The sequence below is a fragment of the Venturia canescens genome, chromosome 5 (assembly GCF_019457755.1).
Source record: "Venturia canescens isolate UGA chromosome 5, ASM1945775v1, whole genome shotgun sequence".
Lineage (NCBI taxonomy): Eukaryota > Metazoa > Arthropoda > Insecta > Hymenoptera > Ichneumonidae > Venturia > Venturia canescens.
In genome coordinates, this window is record NC_057425.1 from 1,781,724 (window position 1) to 1,799,294 (window position 17,571).

The window sequence follows — 17,571 nt, forward strand, 5'->3', positions numbered from 1 at the left end:
ACTGAAAAATCCACAAAAATTGTGATTTTTTTTCTTCAAACGCTCGCCATATTTCTTTCAAAACATCGTACAAAAAAATACGATGAAAGACATTGAAAAAAATTTTCCAGTACTTCCGTTTTATTTAAGTCCATTCAACGAATTTTTATTTATAAAAATAATTTTAAAAAACGCCTAAAATTCCAACGTTCACACTGTCCATAGACCTTAATTGGCAAGGCAGATGAAAAAGTGTCATCCATATCGAAAGGTTTGATGAAGTTTTCAAAGAACTATGAAATCTGAGTGTTTTATCTTTGGGGCGTTAACACACGACGTTTGGACGATTCCGAGGAACTCTTTTGGTTAAGTGAAATTCCAGGCTAATGGTAGCCCCTTATCAGACACACTTTCATAAGCTTCTACATGATTTCTTGTCGAGGATGAAAGGAAAACAGAAAAATGAGCAAGGCCACTCAGTTTTTTTGAACATTCCTGTCTCTCGCAATTACGATGCTATTCAGATTTCTAGTCGTAGAAATATTTCTATCAAAGCGCGCGCTCAGCCCGAGCCTGCAGATGCATAACGATGAGAAAGCTGCTGCTGGTGCTTGTTTTGTTTGGGCCTCCGCGTTTTATTGTACGATGACCGAACCGTTAGCCATTGTTGAGCGACTTCTCGCGATGCTCTCATTGCTGCTCTCTGACTCTCCCAAGACCCAGTCGAAAGACACACTCGCCACTCACTCCGAACAGAATAGAGAGTCGAGACTAGTCTCGTTAACGACAATTAAAAGTAAATGGCCGGCCTGCAACACGCTTCAATTGGCGCACGAAACACTTGCACAGACCATGCAAGCGCGAGAACCGGGCCTGCACTCGATCTCGAGCACAAAAACTCTTCGCGTGTTTGACTGAAAAATCTGAGGCTCCAAGCGTGAGCGTCGCGAAGCTATTTTTTTATCCGATTTCGAAATGCTCCGAAATACCGAATTCGTTTAAGGCCAAATTTTAAGGGCGGATTAACATCTGTTCGGTAGTAAAAGGCCCAAAAAGACGCAAATCAATTTTATCGTGTTACAATATATGAACACTATTTCCGGAATTTGTTTTTTTTTTTTGAAATTTTTTGAATTTTTGAAACTTTTGAAATTTGGCATCGTTCTTCCTCACACAACTGACCAGGTATCTGCGTAACGATTTTTTTTTTCGATTCTTTGCATTTTTGGGACACTCAAAAGTGAAAATACCGATTTTCGCCTAAAAAATGAGCCTATTTGTTGTTATAAAATTAATAATTATGAAAAATTGGAAAAAGCTCTCGTAAATACTCGGTCAATCGTTCAAGGAAGTGCCATGCCAAATTTCAAAATGATCGGTCGAGCACATTTCGATTTACACTGCTCAACGGTGGACAACTTTTTTCCAAAGTGGCTCTGCTACCATCGAGTCAATTATTGATATTCTAGTGTTACAATGTCGCAATGAATAAAATAGATTTGTATTATCGGTAGCGTCTAAAAAAATGGTTAAATTTTTTTTTCTGAATTTTGACGTCACCCCGCCCTTAATGCCCCGTTGAGGCTAATTATTCCGAGGCGTATCGACGCACGCTTAGCATTTCCACTTCCTGTTATTCCGGTCAGAGTACGCCGGAGCGCGTGAACCGTTTCGTGGATTTTTACCAACTTGACGTTTATGTTAACTTTCGAGAATTTCCGTTAGAACTAGTTTCAGCGTTTCTTTCTCCGCTTTTTTCATGTCCAGCTAATTTGCATGGCAACGAGTCACCGGAGTTTGTGGAAGTTGCGGAAATTCCAGATCTGCGGAGAACAAGTTCCTGCTCGATCTTTATCCACTTTTGCGAACAAATTCGTCGACGAAAAACGCTGCCGACTTGCCCGCGGCTCTTCATCGCCGTACTTTTGTTGTTCCCTCGGATTTGCATCCCATTGTCACCCAACGGTAAAGCTCTCACTACTAATAAAGAGGCCACAAAATGTAGAAAATTCACGAAAAATTCTTTGCGTCAAAGCCCAACGAGATCGAGGCTCATCTCGCCTCGGTCAAAGCGTAATTACGACTCGTTAGCGGCGCCCTCGACACCGGTCCAGCATATTCCCACGGTAGATGACGAGATAAAAAATCTGCTCGGGGAAGAAGAGTTTTGCGGGAAAACCCGATCTTTTCGAGGGGAATCCGTAGCACAAAGGACTTCGAGACTCCGACAAAAAGTGCTTTTTGATCTTCCGAGTACAGGGGTCATTAAAAACACTGAACACTCGTGCGGATGCTGCTGAATTTCGTCTCGCAAACTCCACCGCAACGATGTAACGGTTCTTGAGATTATGATATTCACGTGAAAGAATAGAGAGAAGAATAAAAGCCTTCTTCGAAGCCGAGTGACTTCGGGCTCAGCTTCCGAACTCGCGGAGCGAAAAAACTCGTCGGAAAGCTGCTTCAATTTGTATCTTTAGCTCGGGACGCCGCCGTGTCCGACTGCCGGAAGCTTCCGTGGGAAATAGTCTCGTAACGCTATTCGCAAGAGTGCCGTAATGCACGTAACGAGGATGCACTTAGAGCAGATGAATCCAGACACTCTTGCAATCCCATTAGGCTCGATTAACAGTCGCTTTTTTCGTTCACCTCGAACGAACTGACCAGTGGCGATGAAGCACCCTGCGCAACGCTTTTTTTTATTTTTAACCTTTACAAATGCATAAACGAAGCTTGAACAGAGTGTTAAGTCATTGAAATTCAATTGCAAACGAAGATGCAGCACGAAATCGTCGACTCATCGTTCCATTTTCGAAATCATTTTCTTATCTGTTTACTAATTCATCTCTCGAGCGGAATAAGTTACGATTTTATTTTGTGATTAAAAGCTTTAATTGTTCTTTGAAAAGTTCATTTATCGACCGAATAGACCAAGTTTTTATTTCACGAGTCGCGTATTTTCTATTCTCAGTATCCACTTTATTTTTATTATTTGTCAATATTATATTAATTTAAATAATTACTACTATTATTTTTAATAACGAATGTTCGTTGTGAAATGACTCGAAAAAAAATGCTGGGTTTCGCAAATCCAGGAGTGACAGATTTTTTTCTCAGTTTCGAGTGTGTACTTTCATCGTGCGAATAATCACCTCGCGAAATATTAACATATAGAGCGAGTTCTTGATTCCCACAGCACGTTTCGCGAGACGATATTGAAACATGCTGAATTATCGTATATCCGGTTTCATTAGAATGTCGTATGGTATTCCCGAGGTGTCGGCACCTTCCGCACACCTTCGTGAAATATCTCGAACACAAACGCTCGCGAAAGCTCAACTCCTCCAAGCCCCGACGCGTCGTCATCACGTGACCAGAATTATTTAATAATCGTCGCGAGCTTCCGCTCGTTTCTAAGGCACTGCACTTACGACATGCTGCTGAGGAATTTTCACTGCAACATCCGCTCTTGAGAATCGAGCGAATTGAGATGAAGAATTGCCAACGGAAATGGAGTGTTTCGCTGCTCGGGAACGTGAAATATTGACGAAAATTTGAAAATTTATAAACTCCAAGATTGTAAGAAATAAAATGATTCTATCGTGAGCTTAAAAAGTGTTCAATCTTTTCCGATAAAAAAAATATTTCGTTCGAAATCTGGGTCTTTGGCTGGAGTAAATCGAACGAAGTATTCCGAAGCCGTTTTCTCTGAAACGGATGATAAAACGACTTTTCATGTGTGAATTTTGCCTCGCGTTGCATAAGCTCGAGAATTTCTCTATTTGCATTGTTATTTCAGTGGAAATTCAATGCGATTTCGCACCCGATTGAGCGGGTTCGCGTCGCACCGCGTGTAAAGTGTGGTCGGTGGCGTCAATGTGCGCGAAGAGTTCGTCGCGCTCTCTCCGTGTCTCTTGAATGAGTCGCGCGCTGATGGGAACTCGACGCCGCCGCGAAATCACAAAGTGTCGCGGCGCGCGCGTTTCGTGTCCGCAAATCCCTCGCGCCCTCTCCCTCGCCGCATTTCTCGTTCCTCTTGGCCACGAGTACGCGTACTGGGTACAACGCGATTTGCGCAAACGTCTCGATCCTCGAAATATCAGGCAAACAGAAGAACCGAGTGCTCTGTCGTATGATCTACGCCTCGCGTTTTCTTTTTCCTTTGATGCGCGCGCGGAAGAATGCTCTGCGGCCCGAATCCCATTTCCAACGCTCCCGATTCGTCGCAAAATTATGAAAAATATGTCTGGATGAAAAAAAAGTGCGAGTCGATCGTAAAAATGAGAGTTTCGCCGTTTTTCAATCTCCTCGTTTCCTCCAGCTGGGATCAGCGATACTTCGTTGTACTTTCGTCGCTCGGAGTCGCGCACCGGCGACTGCGGGAAAGTCATTTTTCCTTGACTCCACGGGGCACGAGCTCTCTTCCAAATGCCAACATTAGCGACGCCATTTCGGAGCGGAGCACTCCGACGAGAACGCTCGAAGGAGAAAATCATGTGCGAAGATCGAAATAAGTTTCAGGCTCTCCGTGCGCGTTCGAAGAACGAGAATTCGTCGGTAAAAATACGACGAACAGGCTCGAAGTGTCTCAACATTTGTTCAGAGGTTTATAAGGTTTATTGTCAGCTGGATTTAGGGATTAAGGCAGCCGGAATGCGACCGTCTCTCTTTACGGCGTTTGTGAAATTGCGAAGACTGAATTTTCGCCGTACTCGTTCGGTGATCCGTCCAGAGGCGCGCGGTAAACAATGCCATATTTCGAGATCCTGAAAGGACCTTTATCTCCTGAGATATCGGAGCCACTCGGCCAGTCTTATTAAAGCGCAAGCAATGCCAGCTCGAGGCCTCCGTACCATTTCTCTGCCTTTTCCAATCCCAGCCTCTCGCTCTCGCCCCCTCTCCGCCGCGGAGCTCTTCGCAGGGTCGCTGAAAATACGATTGCTCGTACAGCAGAGCACAAAAGCATCGCCACCGAGGCGGTTAACTCGAGGAAATAAATCATCGAGAGAACAAACTCTGACTCGTGTGTGCTGTGCGCCTCGACGGAGCGAGAGCGAGATAAATAAATAAGGTTCTTTGGGAACGTTCTTATCGAGATAAAGGGGAAGCTCGTAACGCGCGTATTTCGTTAAATAGCTACAATCGTTATTCGTCATAAGCGAACAGCGTAATTACACTGTTCGCAGAGCACCAAGATGCTCTACGAAAACGATCGTTTTCGCGGATCGTTTCGCCCAGACGACGTGTGATTTCGGCTCGGAAAATCCTCGGCGTAAAAACAGACGAAGGGCCACCTCGAGTTTGTATTTTCTTCGAAATTTCTACTTTCCCAGTAGAAAAGACGGAGTTTTGGAGGAATTTCATCGGAGTCGGGAGCCACACGCTGAAGTAGATTCGCCCGCGAGTCGCGTTTCGCGAACGTAGAGTCTCCGAGGTGGAGAGAGAGATGGAGAAAGAGGGAAGAAAAGGAGGGAACTTCTCGTCGCGTTCGTTCCTCGGTTCGTCGTCGTCGTCGGCTCGGATTCCTGAATCGCTCGAGCGGTCGCGTCCGGTTTTTCGATCGGGCCCCGTACAGGAGCGCTCGCGCCACTGAGAAACTCTCGCGACTCTTCATCCGTCTCGCTCCTTCTCACGAGTCTTCGTCCCCCGCGCCTCGGACCAATGCTCCAGCCGCGCAACTTCCTTTTGCCCAGCAAATCGGTCAAGATCGCTTCTCAGGCTATTTTTCTTTATGTTTTTCGAAAGAAACGCTTTCCCGCGGAGCTCCTCCACGCACGTGACGTCGACGAATTCGGTCACGAAGCGTCCCAGCGAGTGCGAATTCAGTTTCACAAAAATTTGTCTGAAACTGACCTTTCGACTGTAAACTCGCACTCGACTATTCGGGAGGAGAAAATGGAGCTTGCGAACGACACGAAAATTCCAACGAATCTAATCGACTCCAACCGCGCAGCCCGCACTCGCTTTAATTGCCTCTCATCTTTGTTGTATCCTCAGAAAAAAAGGTGCTAAGAAAAAAGCAGAGCGGGCGTCGAACGCGCGTACGTGAGTGCGTCTATCCGTAAATTACGGTCGTGGCCACATCGTAAACGGCTTAACGGTACATTACTTCCACCCGTGTACGCGCGCGCATGCATCCGATTGAATAATAACACACTAACCAACATTGTGGCGTGTGCCTTCGGAGAGTGAGCCGTAAACTCACTTTTTGTCCCGTCAAAAATGGTCTGAATGCTTGCAGAGTTCCGCATCGAGGGAGGACCCGGCAGCGCGTGACTTTTGCATCTTCGCAACATTATTGGCGAGAGCTTCGAATTCCTCGGTAGCCCAAAAACTTGTCTGTCGTCGAAAGAGCGCGGTGAAAAATATGAGGAAAAGTGAGGAGTCGGGAAGGCGATTTTCGTCGGGTGGAAATTGAATATCGCTTCGAAGCGACCCGCTCGAGCCGCCTGCGAGGCTCGAACTCGCGATTTCGCGGTAGCTTCATTATGGTATCTTCGTTGAAAAAAAGAGCGACGCGTGCTCAGTAGTGTTTAGTGGTCCGACGACGACGCGCCCGCGGCTTATTGTCGCGACGACGCGTCAAAAGTCGCGCGCAGACGTAGAGCCACGTGAGTACCCGGAGAACAGGAGATCCGACAAGCTTTGACGGTGCGAGACACTCGCAGAGAGAAAGAAACAACGCGAAAGAAGAAATGTGTGAAAAGAGAGGGAGAAGTTAACATTGCGCGGTGGAAGAGCGAAGGGGCTTTCGATAGTGCGCGCGTGGACGATTCGACGAGCAGCCACTTTTCTTCTTGTCCTCGCAACTTGCTCGGGAGCAGAGCACTATTTTCGCGATCACGTGCTGCTCTTTTCTGCGTTTTTGCTTCTCATTGTTTTCAGTCCGAACGAGTCCGATCTCGAGGCTCGTTCTTCACGCTTCGAAAGCTTTTTCCTCTCGAGCGCAAGTTCTCGGAGCTTTTCTTCTCGCGGCTTCCAGAATCTCGCGCTGCTGCGCGGATGCCAAATTGACGTCGGCATCCCGGGCTGACGAGCGCGCCTGAAGGTAATTAGCTCGTCCAATGCCAATTTGGTCGAGGAAAAATCACTCTCGGGACGAGCATCCTTCAACATCTGCGGCGAAAATAACCGACAGGAGGAAATATGAATTTACTGTTTCAACGTTGCGATTTAGCGCGAGAACACGATCGCGGTTGTTACGAATTTCCGTGGCCTAGAGCCTTTCGACGTCTCCTCCGTCTTATTTTCTTCTCGAATCTTCGACGGGTTTTTGTACGTCTGCGAGCAATGCCCGCTCACCGCGAGATCTCGATTTTCCTACGAACGCGTTCTCCGGAGAATCGAAGCTTCAGCACGCCCCCAAAAACGGTTTTCTCTCATAATTTTCCACCAAGACTCGGAGGTTTCCCCGGAAAAATCTCGACCGAGCCGCTTCCCAGTGCTCGATTCGTATCACAGGCCAGTTTAAATAAATCGTGCCTGCTCCGACTCGGACTGCGAGGAAAGCGAGAAGAACTGCAGCAGGCCGCGGAGAGTCGATCAGCTTCGATACATGCGAAACGTGACTCCATTTTTCTCTCCTTTATCAGCCCCGCGCTAACCCCGCTAAACCCGGATCTTCGCGGCTCGCGAGACCGAGAAACTGGGGAGGATTATTTCCCTTTTTGCGGGAGGAGCAAAAGATTTTTCCAGTGGAACTTGGCGAGGCCGATTCGATCGCAACTTTTCAGGCGCTCCCCAGCATCGCACCATCCTTCAGGAATTTTAGCTAATATTTCGTCCACGAGTTTTGGCCTCGAGCGGAATGAACTTTCAAAAACTGACAGCGCACCGTGCTGGCACGGCATCGAGTCATCGAAATTTCGAATCAGGTCGAACGCGCGCTCCGCGATCGATCGAACGATTATCGCGAACTTCGAGTGCGCGTTACATGTTTTATACAATATATTATTGAGCGAGGTGTGTACGTGACTTTCGCTCCATATTCGCAAAGCTATTGGGAACGCGAGAGGATTCTTCGCTCGTTCCCGTGCCGCGCGGTGTGCCCGTGAGCGTGTCCTACTGCTCGCATTCCTTCACGATCGAGTCTCGATCTAATATCGATTCGCCTTCCGTTCTCGCTCGATTCCTATGTCCGTGTGGTGTGGATCGAAACGAGTGATGCTCGTTGAATAATATGTGCGGCCTCTCACTTTTCCACGCGAGTGCGAAGAGGCGCGATGGCGGGTTTCATTCGAAGGAGCTCGCGCTTCGGTTTCGCTGGGTTTTCTCTTCCCGAGGCGCGAAAACGCGCTCCATTTTTATCAATCTTTATCTCCCTCCGCCTACGACGCGGGAATTTCGAGAAGAAAAGTGCTGGGACTTTCCTTCCGACCTTAATTTAAAGTATCTGTCAGCAGTGAAGCGGCAGAGCGGCCATAAAATCCATTTACGAGAGCACTCTGCGAGCGTCTGGGAGCCTCGAAAGCGTGACCAAAAATCCTTGCAACTGCGAATCGGGCTCGAGCGGAAGGAACGTTTTCGAGCCCGCAGCGTCGATTTAAATCCGCGATTACGAGCGTTTCGTCATTTTTCTTGGACGCGAAATGGCAGAGTCGAGAGAATAGTTTGCCAGAAAATGGGATCGAGCGATTCTTCGATATGATTGAGCTCCGACGGCGCAAAGATAACCGACGATCGAACTGGAAAGAGCAGCTTCACGAGCTCGGTCATTGTCGAAGGTCGCACATTTTCGGCACACACGCGTGGAGCTTTTAATCGATCGCTCTAAAGATAGTACAAAGGCCAGGAGCTTTCCAGTGAGAAACAAAGAGAAAAAAATTCATCTTTCCGCAACACTGAAACTCTTCGTGGCTCAAATGAAACTTTCGTTTTCACCGTTATCTCATCCGCATCTGAGTCGAGAAATTAAAGTGGCATCTCAAAAATGCCATTGGCCCGTGAAGTTTGACGATTCGTGAACTCGCCTATTATACTCGGACCTTAAAATAAAGCGTTTTCAATAATAATCATGCTTTCGGAGCATAAAATTCGATGGCGGAACTCTTCCGTGAAAATGGGAATGAGCAAACTCAAAAAAAACTATCATGAACATGAGAAATTCAGGCTTTTATTATTATCGCTTTCTCATACAATTGTACATGGAAAATTCGTCTCGAAAAATCGAAAATTGTTTTTATTACATATTCTTCAAGCACAATGTCTGATAAATATTCTCACGAAATTTCATAAAGATCGGAGCATTAGATTCGCAGCTATGAGTATTTTAACCGAGCGCCCGGTGCACGCGGTCATACTTGAATTTTTAAGCGCGATTATTTCAGAATCGTATTTTTTGAAAAATACCTTTGCGGTGGACACGATTACTAAAAAACTATTAATCCGATCCATACGAAATTTATGCCACTTATAAATTATAATAGCAGCCAGGGCTTGGACGAAGGATTTTGTATTTTGTTGGAAAAAAAAAATTGTAACAAAAACCCAAAATTTAGCACCTCAAAAAATGAATTTTTTGTTAAAGCTGTCGCCATTGTTTTTTCAACATTTTTACAAATTCTTCGTCCAGGCCCAAGCTAATATTATAATAAATACGTGATATGAATTCGGTATGGATCGGATTAATGGTTTTTTAATTGTCATGTCCACAGCAATTGATGCTCAAAAAAGGTGCTGTTGGAATGCAGCTGGAGTTGGGCCATTTTGAGAAATTTTTTGATGAAAAAAATTGTACGAGTACACGAACATGTGTACTAACGAACCTCGTTCACAGTTTTTCAATAAACATTTATTTTCTTGTCGAAAAAAAATAAAAAAAATCACGTTTTTTCGCCCTCTGCAAGTTAAGGCCTTAATTTCATACCGACGATTGCCAATAATCGTAGTCCCAGAATTCATTGAATAATGGAACGCGGGTCACCGGTTTAAGGGGTCACGAGTATAAAAAAAGGACTATTAATATCGCAGGCGAACCGACGAGAAAAAATGTTCGCTCTACGGCTAATAAGTTCACGTAAACGAAGTACGTAACGTGGCTTTTTTAGCGTAACGCTAAAACTGTAATGCCCTCCGGTCGTTCGTACCGCAACACACAAGCCGGGTCGCTCCTATATCGATTTTTTTCCCGTAGGTGCGAGAAAAAGTTTTTTTTTCTTGCCAGCTCATTTCAGTCGATAGCTCCTCACTCATTCCATTCTCGCTACTGAACGAGCCTCGCACACATGTTACTGCTTCAAAGGTCGTTGCCAAGCCACTCTGCCGTGCTCGCGTGTGTGTTTTTTTACTGATAATAACTTCGAATCAACCTCGATTTTCGCTTTTTTCTCATCGGCTCTTACAGCTTGACTTTCTGCTAAACTTTTCGGCTTAGCTCTTCCGGGACGCTTTCGGGAAGCAAATTTGGTGAATCTCCGAGGAAAAAAAGGTCGAAAAGTGATGGCGAAAATTTATGCAAATCCGAAGATTCTCGCGTGGCGCAGAGCTCTGACGATCGATCCTGAAGTAATTGCCTCCCGATAATGTGTTATTCGCTCGCAGAAGAAAAATCCCGAGAGAAATCACGTGCGTTTGAGAACCGCGCGTGATAAATCGTCCACGATGAACTCGCCGCTGGTTCCAAAGTCTTCGGAAAAGTGAGCAGACGACGATTATAATTGACGTAAATAAGGCGCGCGCGCGCGAGGTCAAAAACGACGTGGAAAAAGTGTGTGGGAGCTGGAGGATCTTTGAAACGGTGACAACAGGAATGCGCTGGTTAAACTGTTCGTCAAGCGTTTTGAGGTCGAGCTGTTGAGCCAGGGTGAGGACCCGCATTGCGGAGGTTCCTTTGTGAAATCAACACCTGCTGCTCCGTCGCTTCAAAAAATATACTCGCGCGTTTAACGAAATGTGCTGGGGAAGCGAGCTATCTCGACATGCGACGTGTGTTTGCACAGAAACCACCCACGCGCGCGATCGCCGTAAGAACGATGCGGAGCTCGCGGGCCCTGTTCTCGTGCGCCAGTGACGTCCAAAGCGCGCCAACACTCGCGCGAGCGTTCGACGGACGCTCAACGTTCCTGGAGGACGAGCGAAATCGACTGCCAATTCTCGCGGCTCACAGGAAAACGTGAAAAATGTAAACGCACCTTGCACAAAGCTCCGACGACGCTTTGCAAGCGCTTTATGAGCCGGAACGCGCCGATATCGCTCGCGTATCGACCGGCAACTTTTTCGCAAACCCGGCGTTTCTGCGACCGGGCAAAACCACCTGAAAGAGACCTCTCGCCGTTAGGAAATTCGGACAAGTGTGTCTCTCGCGAAATAAGTCATTCAACCTGATTTCGCGAGCGCTCAAAATCCCCGACGCCTGCTTCGACCTCGCGCCACCTGCTTTCGACCACTCGCGATTTTCACGTTTTACCTGTTCGCCCAGATCGTCGGCCCGCCGCTCCCGACTCAGTTTCAGTCTAACGTTTGCTTCCGCGTTACAGATTTTCTCAAACTACACGTCGAGAAGTCACTTTTCTTATCTTATCTCGGGAAATCTGAGACGCGAGTAAATGACAAAATTCTCGTTTCTCGGGCCCCCGAAGAGCCGCGGAATTCCGAAATTTATCGCATTCCCAACTCGATCCCAAAAAATCCAGATATCCCTTCGATAAATCTCCGCAAAGAAGCGAGTCGCACGAATTTTTTCCAACGGCCTCGCATCCCGGTGCCACCGATTCCCAATTTTCGAGTGCGACTCCTCACCGGTTTTCCAATTGTCAGAAAATCTAGCCAGATCCGAAGGCAGATTCGCGGCTGACCAATCCGCGTCGAGTTGCACGACTTTTGAGCACACGACTCCGCGCTATCGCGCACTCGAGTCCGTGTTAAAAAGCAGTAAATAAAAGGAAAGAGAAAGAGCTGAATAGTACGTGGAAGGAAGGTGACGCAATGTCGGTGAAGCGCACGGACATACGCAGGCTGTGGGTTTCGGTGGTAAACCGGAAGTCTGGCAACTGGTTAGTGCTCTCTTTCTCGGTCTCGGTAGAAATTTTTTCCTACGTACTACGAGTTCACGGAGTGTAGTGCTTGTGTAAAAGCCGCCGTTCGAATAAACACGTCGGCGAGTGCTCTCCGTTACGAGTCAGTTCTTTCTCGGTTACGAGCCTGACAACTTCAGAGTCCTCGCGAACTTTTCGAGCCCGAAACGCCGTAGGAACGAGAGTTTCACATTTTCGAAGTGGTCCGGAATTTCGAAGGAAAATCGAATTTCTGATGAAACCGTAATTAGCCTCTCGGTATTGAAAGTGCTTTCGAAGACGGAGCGTGGCGTGAAAGCGGTGAAAATCCCGCGGCTCGACAGACGTCGATCAGCCGATTATTTTATCCGAGAATTGCAGTATTTATTGTCGCGATAAGTCCTCACATATTTCTACTCCGTTTTGACTAATAAAAACGTCCATGACGAGCTGACGGCTTCATTATCTTCGCGATCATTATTATTATTATTATTGTGATTATTGTTATCGCGCTCGAGATAACCTGAGTTCAGTTTCAGTGCCGTGAATTCTAAAGCATTCGGATCCTCCTTCGGCACACTCGGTTCGCCGTCGCCTCGACGAGAACGCGTGGAATCGTGTCTCCTCGCGTTCCTCTCTTCGCTTCTCTTCCAGCTGCAATTATTCGGTTTCTGCGAAGAGCCTAATCACTCTTTTTCTTCGTTGGATCGATCATTGCGATTGTTTTTGTTGGGCGAGTCTTGCTCGCGCCGCTCGACGCGTCGTGCAGCGAATTGTGCTCGTGAGGCGAGTGATCGACGGGCGAAAAGTGCGGGAGGTTACGAGCGAGTCGTTGCGACACTGAGGAATTATGTTTGGCAGTGAAATTTCGAAAAAATAGGAAAGTGAGAGTTTCTCGGTGGACCTCGAGCTCCCGGATCGCGGAGCGCGGAGTGACGGTGACGAAAATGATCCGAGCGACGAACAAAAGGGCCTGGAATCGTGCGACTTTTCCTGGCGATCGATCGTGAAAAAATAAGTTATCGGAGAAAATGATTTCTTATCGTTCGGAGCTCGAGGAACGCGATAATACGCTCGGCGGGGAGAATGACGAAGGCTTTCACTGAGCTGCCAAATCTTTGGAGGTTGCGCGAAAAAACTCAATTCTTTCAATTTATTCCGGCGGAATACCGATGATAAGAAACTCGGAGATTTTACTCGTACGCCCATCCTTTTTGCACGATCGTCGCGATGTCTTGCCGGAAGAAAATCGACTCCAAGATGTGGGTCGATTACACGCAGACGGTAAGACGCCATTTTTCGCGAGAGATTTTTCCAGTCTTAACACGTCGTTTCGAAGCGAGCTTACGCGACAATCTGGACATTTTTTTTCCGTTTAAATGCGAGCGGAGTTGGAGCCCGGAGCGTTCGAAATCCATTCGAGCATTCCCTGCTCCGCTCACGACCCGCTAATTTTCATTTGCATTCGCAAAAAATGTAAATTCATTCGCAAACCAATGAGCGTAACGAACGAAAGTTTATTCGCTCGAAGAAAAATTGTTCCTCGAGCTAAATCCCGTTCGACTCGCAGCGAAAATGCTCGACCGAGCAAACGGCTCGGTCCTCAGTCGAGTCGTTTCACTCAATGAATGAAAAACTCCTCAAAAGTTGCCTTCGCCATTTTCTCACCCATCCAAACCGGATCGATCTCGACGCACAAATTTCCCCGGGCAGTCTAAATACTCGGAACTCCCTGTAAATGATCCCCGCACATCCGAATCGAGGAATGTGCAAATTCGTCGATATTTTCGACCGTCAGCTCCCCCTGGTCAGAGGTCCACGGCCTAAGCTACCTGCTATAAGTCTTCGACGTTCGTCCAACTGGACCTCGTACACTTTCAAAACCCACGCGTACGGAGACACTCGCACACTTCCATAAGAATATGCACGGGGTGTCCCGAAACTCGGGTCCAATTATGACTCATTATATACGCTCGCGCGTACATCGCGCATCGTGAACCGCAGTCTCGTCAAATTGCTCGGTTCCGAAAAAAATTGTCGTAATAAATCGTTCCGCATCGAGTGGGGAATGCAGGAAATTCAACTTTTTTTACAAATTTCGAATCAAATTTAATGAAATTTCAAACTTTCATTCGATTTCCATCAAATCAAATGTGCAATTTAATTTAATATTGCGCAATATTCCAATTGAATTTTAATGGAATCGAATAAACAATTGGGATGGAATCAAAATTTAACTTAGTTTAAAAATTCAAGTGATTTCAACTGAAAATAATGACTCTAATTAGACGGGTAAAAAATACTATTTTCACGATTTTTTTTGACCGGTGTAAACTATAAATATGGACATAAAAAGTGTTGGGCCTAAAAAATACGCTCTTGATAAACACAAAAACATTTTTTAATATTTATTTTGCTCAGTTTTCGTACAGAAAAATGGGCGAGAAGACGAGTCCAAACAAAAAGATGGGTGTGCGCTGTTGATAAAACCTCTGATCGGAGAAATCGGAGAAAGAAAATAAAAATGGTTTTAGATTCAATAGGGCATTCATAGCGCGTGTCATACGATTTCTGATTTTTTCAAAAATCACGAAATGGCCGCTCTCATTCCAAAAACTACGAAAAAGCACGTTTTTTTCATCGTTTTTTTGCAAAAAAAAATAGTTTCGCTCAAAATTTCAAAATTCGTATAACACGCGCTACAGCTACAATCATAAAAAATCTGTGGTAAAATTTTGGTAAGGATCCGTTTAATAGTTTCGGAGAATTGATCAACGAGCCGTCGAAAAACGTAATTTTGAGAAAAATGCGTTTAAGGAGGGTGGATCGCGACGATGCAATGTTGCCGTGCTAAGCCATCTTAAAAATATTAAGAATTTCAAAATTATAAGAATTTCATAATATTTGGTAAATATGTATTCTTTAAAAATATAATTTTTTTAGATATTTTTAAATTTTCTTAGATTTTAAAAATTTTTTTAGATTTTTCTACCACATAGCTCTCGAGTAATTGAACATTAAAGTTCACGCGTATAAGCATAGAGTTTACATGTATACAATTATACATCTCGCGCATAAGAACTTCGATTTAACGCTCAATTATTCGATAACCATGTGGTAAAAAAATTTGAAAAAAATGGTATTTGTATACTTGATGCTAAAGAATGTTATCACCAAATTTGATCAAATTCTGATTATTTTGATTTGGTGATCCACCCTACTTAAACAAAGGCAGGTACGCGGTAGCGCTGAGACAGCCGAGCAAACGTCTTTATAAAATTTTAGTTCGTTACTTCAAAAATGTATACTTTCGAACACTGGAATTAAAAAAAATCAATTTTTTGAAAATTCTAATTATGTTAGACCCCTCGAATCCAAAAAAAACATGCTCGTAGAACTTTTCGTCCCTTCTGAGATATCTTGCGAACTCAAATCAACTCCATTCGGACAAAGTAAACTTTTGAAACATCGAATTTCGACGATTCTTGAATCTCACTTTCCGGGCACCTCGTATAACGAATGTTGAGCATAAAGTACGCATTGGAGTATAGGACAAAAGTAACACACACACACGCACACACACACACTGAGACGAAAACGTGCTCAGGTAGATCCAAGATCAGGTAACAGGCTGCGCGTGTATGAGTTCGTGGTGAGCTCGGCGTTCGTGTGTGTGTGCGTGGTTCTAAAGGGAACACGACTCTTTTGCGTTTCCCTCTCAGTCTCTCCTGGCGTTTTGCTCGCTCGATCCTCCTCGTTTATTCTCGGGCCTCTTCTGATTCATCCCTACTCGTGAGATCTTCTTTCGTCTCGGTCCTCCCCACCAGAGGAAGGAGCCTCGGTGGAGGAGCGAGGACTGTTCTTCTCTCGCGTATCCAGAGGGCTCCCTCCAGGAGTAAAACACTCCAAGCAGACACGCGAAAGAGCGAGTGACTCCATAACGGAGTTTCGACAATTCTCACTTGGAGATTCTCCTCTCGCTGCGGTTTAAAGTTTCTCCGAAAATTAATCGCGCCTGAAAACGCGGCTGGATGTGCCCTTTTCTCTCGTGGTCGGACGACAGTTCGCAAGTTGTGCAGTGCTCCGTGTGTTGAAAATCAACGGAATCGAGCCCCTCCGAACGGACCTATGAACCTCGGACGGTTCCCCACTTTTCGAAGGTAAAATCATCGAGGACGAAACTCTTGGTGGCTTCGGGACGAGAGCGCGGCTCCTGGTTCCAAGTGCTTTTGGGGGGGGGGGGCGCAGTTTCGGTGCGTTTTTTCGCTCAGTTTGGAGCGATCGGAGGGAAACTTCGTTGAGTGAATCACGGGAGCGCTCGAGCCAGGGCCGATCCAATGGGAAACGAAAGTTTGTCAGCATCGGCGAGAAACTCGTTCCGTTTTTTAAATACGTAGCTCGATCCTCGCGGACTCGATTCCTTTCCGTGAAAAATCCCGTCGAAATCGACCGAACGAAACTGGGGATAAAATTTCTTCGAGTCCTACAAACGCTTTGTCTAATACAGCTGAGCCAGCTGTCCCACTCAACTCTCAATTGGAGCACACACATTCGAATAAAACATTGAGCAACGTCACACAACTCTCGTCCGCTCAGGCGAAAAGTCCCTCGCAGTGACATCACGACGAGCGAACCTTTCTTTCGTCATGCTCCGTAATATTTATCGGCGCAAACTCACAGATACTCAAACGGCTAAAAGTACGCGGATTTTCACAGCTTTCGTTGCTCTCCGCGTCACATTCTCTCGGTTGTGTCAATCTCAAAATCCCGTCAAATTCAAGCTCTGAAAAGAGCCTGGAAAATAAGAAAATTCCGAGGGGAATCGCAGTGGAAATTCAGAAAAACAAGGAACAAATTGTTAAGTGAATCCATTTGAAAATCGTCAACACAAAAGATAATTTGATTGCCCCCCCCCCCCCCCCCAAAAAATGATTTTTTCCCGACGCTCCCGGCGAGATTCATTCGTCAGTTTGTTTGAAATTCTAACGCGACGGGTTCGTAAGAATAAGAAGAAGCTCGAAAGAACAAAAGAAGTGGGCAAATGTTCTACTTTTACGTAATTTTCCAGCTAAGTTCGAAGCCCGGAGCGCACTCGTGTGTAGCCTCTTCCACACGGTTTACACAAACAGCGCATAACAGCACACACAGCGCGTCAAGTTGGCGCGCAACACCGGAGAAAGTGTTTGTAAATACATACTGCAATGATGCTCCGATTGCGCAGTCTCGTTGCCAACAGCTGATGACGCTTTACACAAACAGACGAAGCCCACCGCGCGTGATTTATCTCGCCTCGACACGCTTCCGGAAAAGCACTTTTTCTCTCGTTCCTCTCCTGTCAAATGTTGAAATTCCTGGTTTGAAAAATGATCGAAAGGGAATCGAAGCCCTGCGCGTTTGGCCTTGGAGCTCGACTCGATAAGCGCCGAATTCGTCATCTTTGCACCAGAAATTTCGACCCCTCGAGTGGGACTCGGCTCAAAATCCGCAAAGAGGATTTCGAGTGGAGAAACGAGCGCGTAAAAAATTGGGGAAATGCTGGGAAAAATGCTGGGGACGAAATTAAAATGCAGGACTGGAATCACCGTCGTGTCCAAAGAATGGAGAA

General features: G+C 46.0%; 1 protein-coding gene across 5 annotated transcripts in view; it reads left to right on the forward strand.

The window, feature by feature from the left end:
• LOC122410600 (uncharacterized) overlaps window positions 1-17,571 on the forward strand; it is a 28,295-nt gene that overhangs the window by 3,525 nt on the left and 7,199 nt on the right. Inside the window, exon 1 of one of the 5 annotated variants that reach the window (XM_043418860.1) lies at window positions 6,561-6,587. The exons of 1 other annotated variant lie outside the window; for it this stretch is intronic. Coding sequence is in view for 1 of the 4 variants with exons in the window: in XM_043418856.1 (XP_043274791.1) it covers window positions 13,197-13,250 (54 nt within the window). In the remaining 3 variants the exon portion in view is untranslated. Of the gene's footprint in view, window positions 1-6,560; window positions 6,588-6,959; window positions 7,025-11,984; window positions 13,251-15,869; window positions 16,127-17,571 lie in introns of those variants that run through there. 3 more of the 5 variants (XM_043418859.1, XM_043418856.1, XM_043418858.1) reach the window with 3 other exon arrangements.